This window comes from Bidens hawaiensis, unplaced genomic scaffold (assembly GCF_021521415.1).
Source record: "Bidens hawaiensis isolate Kalapana, Puna unplaced genomic scaffold, B.hawaiensis_p1.1 tig00016564_1, whole genome shotgun sequence".
In the NCBI taxonomy this organism is placed as follows: Eukaryota; Viridiplantae; Streptophyta; class Magnoliopsida; order Asterales; family Asteraceae; genus Bidens; species Bidens hawaiensis.
The window spans coordinates 345624-348586 of record NW_027492519.1 but is presented as its reverse complement, the minus strand read 5'-3'; the positions used below and the strand labels follow the sequence as shown (position 1 = coordinate 348586).

Sequence of the window (2963 nt, the reverse complement as noted above, 5' to 3'; positions counted from 1 at the left end):
CAATCATTTAGAAAGACCACTCCATACTTCTTCCTGTGGTTGTTATTTGGGCGTCGCTTAGAGGAGTGCGCGGCAAGTAGTGTCGCAGCAACCAAAGCTCCACACAGTTTGATTCCTCTCAATTTGCATTCCTGTCAAATGGACAAATACGGTAAGTTAGATAGCTATATAATTCAATCTTGTGGCAAAGTAACCCATGCCTAGGTGTTTCATGAGCGGTGAGTCCTTGAGTGAGCTCACACTCGTCGATTTGATGATTTGGACCGTTAAAAAGGGCTATAAAAATTGAAACTTAAAAAAAAGAAGAAGAAGAAGAAAGAAAAAGAAAACACATCTATATATACCAAACAAATTTTTTTACACAAAGTCATTCACTAATGGCTTCATCTTCATCATCATGCTCTGAGACTGATGTGATTTTAATCACAATAATCTTAGGCGCGTTGCAAATTTGCAATCTTTAGTACAACAAGTAAAAAGTTCACATTCAAGAACAAAAAATTCTTATTTAAACTGTGACCTTGGATGAAAACGAAAGAAATTCAAAGTAGTTCAAGAATCAGTTAGAAATGATATCAAGCGAGCATACTGTATCCTAAAACAATGTTGGCACATCATAAAAGATCTGGAATGGCTTAGGACAGTAAACATAGTTAATATTAATTCTTTAAAAATAATTTATATGAGTATATTAAATAATTTACTTGTCACTCACTAGGTATAGCGCCTCTTGAGTGATGAGTACCTCCCATATGGCAATATTCATCCAAACCACTTACTAGGTATACACACCAATTGGGAAAGTACATGCTACTCTACTAGCTAAGAACCGCTTGCAAGAAAAGTGTGAATTCAATCTGATTCTCATGTCTAAGATCGGTCATGTTTTCTAATTACGTTATGTTTCTAATTGTATTGTAATTATAATTGGTAACATCTTGACTGAAAAGTTAGGGTTAGTTTATTATTCCAATTCATGGTTAAACATTATACAATATATGAGATATGATGCAATCGAGTTATGGTTTATCAAGATACACAAGTTATGTTTAATATGAGTTTATATTTACTTTATTATAATATATTGAGAGTATAATAGATTAATGATGGGCAGCCACATGGTTTACCGAGAGAAGGGAAATCATTTTTTGCCATAAGAAGAGTACTATTCTATTATTATTATTATTATTATTATTATTATTATTATTATTATTATTATTATTATTATTACATTTTGCAGGTTTTACTCTTTATTACTACATTTATTTTCCTGTTTGCTGAGAAAGAAATAAACAAGAATATATTAATATAACTAGATAGATTAAAAGTCTTAGTGACTGATTTCTTCAGAAATGGTGGTTGCAATTTTAATGAAATTGATAGTCTTATAAATGTAATCTTCACTACATTTATCAGTTTTAGGTAGAGAAAACTAACAAGAGACATAAGTTAGGCATATGATTTGTCTTTTATTATGTAACTTGTACTGATTTGTCTAGCTTATTGCTAGGCTTCCAATTCTTCTTCTTTTTTCTTCTTTTTTTTTAATGTTTTTATCGTTGTTCTATTATGTTCACCAGGGAGGTGATTTAATTACTACCACAAAAAGTAGATATGTTGTACTCTTGGATGTGGATGTTGTAATTAATACCTTAAAAACACATGTTTGATGTTTGTATAATTATATATTATGTTGGTACTATGTGTGAAAAAAGAAAAATACTGATCTACAATCTCATACATCAGAAAAGTTGGTTGCACAATCTCATGCCATTAAAACATACAAATTTTGAATGTGAAAGCCAATAACAAGATAGAGGTAAATTTAACTTACAGCTAATAGCATATGAGTTTCTTGTGAGCTCATCTTCAATCTCACCACCTCTGAATGCCTAGACGATTTCACATCCTTAAACTTCAAGTTTGTGAGCGTAAGTGAGTTAACCGAGTATGCAACCATGTCCTTCCCATGTGCCCATAACGTCTTCTTAGCTTTCCCAACCGGAATAAGTTCCTCTATTCCAACATTACCCTTCTCCTTATGCCCTCCCTCCTCGCCCCCCATTGCTTCCTTCAATTCCTTAAGCAATGAAACTGCGGTGGTGCGATCGCATATTGCGGCATGTAACCTCAACACCAGCACCCATTTCTGGTCCGGTAAGGTGTACACGTTAGCAAACCATAGATGCAACCCTCCCATGCAAGATGAACGAGTGAAAATATCAGACCAGTCGTTAATATTTAGTTCATGCTCTAGGATCACATGTAAAGGTGACAAGGATTCGTTTGAGCCACAGCTCGTTAGAGTCCGTAGGAGCTCTGATGTTTTCAACTGGCTTATGATGTTGAGACGGAGGTGAGGGATAGGAGGGTCCATGAGGAAAGAAGCTGAGCCTGTTGAGGTGTTTTTGTGTAGCATGGAGTTGAGGATAGGATGGTCATTTTGGAATTTCTGGAGGGCTTTCTTGAACAATGGGATATTAGGCTCTTTTGAAACTTGGAGTGCTAATGCTGTAATCCCTGTCCCACCAGCCACTGCTCTGCACCAGTTTTGCTCTGTGCTCCCTAACAATCTTGTTTGGCTCTTAGAGATTACTGGAGCATCGCCCATTGCTATGGTTTAGTGTGTGAGTATAATTGAATGTCTGTTGATAGATAGATAGATAGATAGATAGATAGATAGATAGAGAGAGATGAGGGAACTGTGTGAGAAAGTAAGCTAAGATTGGAAGCTAGTTATAGGAAGCCATGTTTTGAAGCAAAGATCAGAAGTTAGGTTAAGTCTTAAATGATAGTAACTCATGTTTTGAACTACTTCCTTTATCTTATCATAGGATGTGGGCCAAAGGTGTATAATGTGTTTAGTAGATTTAGTATATGTTCTTTAAAGCTTTTATGTCAAAGCATTTTTTCTAACCAAAATAATTTTTTTTTCTTGTGTGTGTATTTCTTGTGTGAAAAGG

At 34.7% G+C, this 2963-nt stretch overlaps 1 protein-coding gene across 1 annotated transcript; it reads right to left on the bottom strand.

Moving 5' to 3' along the window:
- Window positions 1-1825: 1825 nt before the first annotated feature.
- On the bottom strand, window positions 1826-2611 carry LOC143551728 (uncharacterized). Its single transcript, XM_077042103.1, has one exon. It carries the CDS (start codon window positions 2609-2611, stop codon window positions 1826-1828), a length of 786 nt encoding a protein of 261 aa, XP_076898218.1.
- Window positions 2612-2963: the final 352 nt, after the last annotated feature.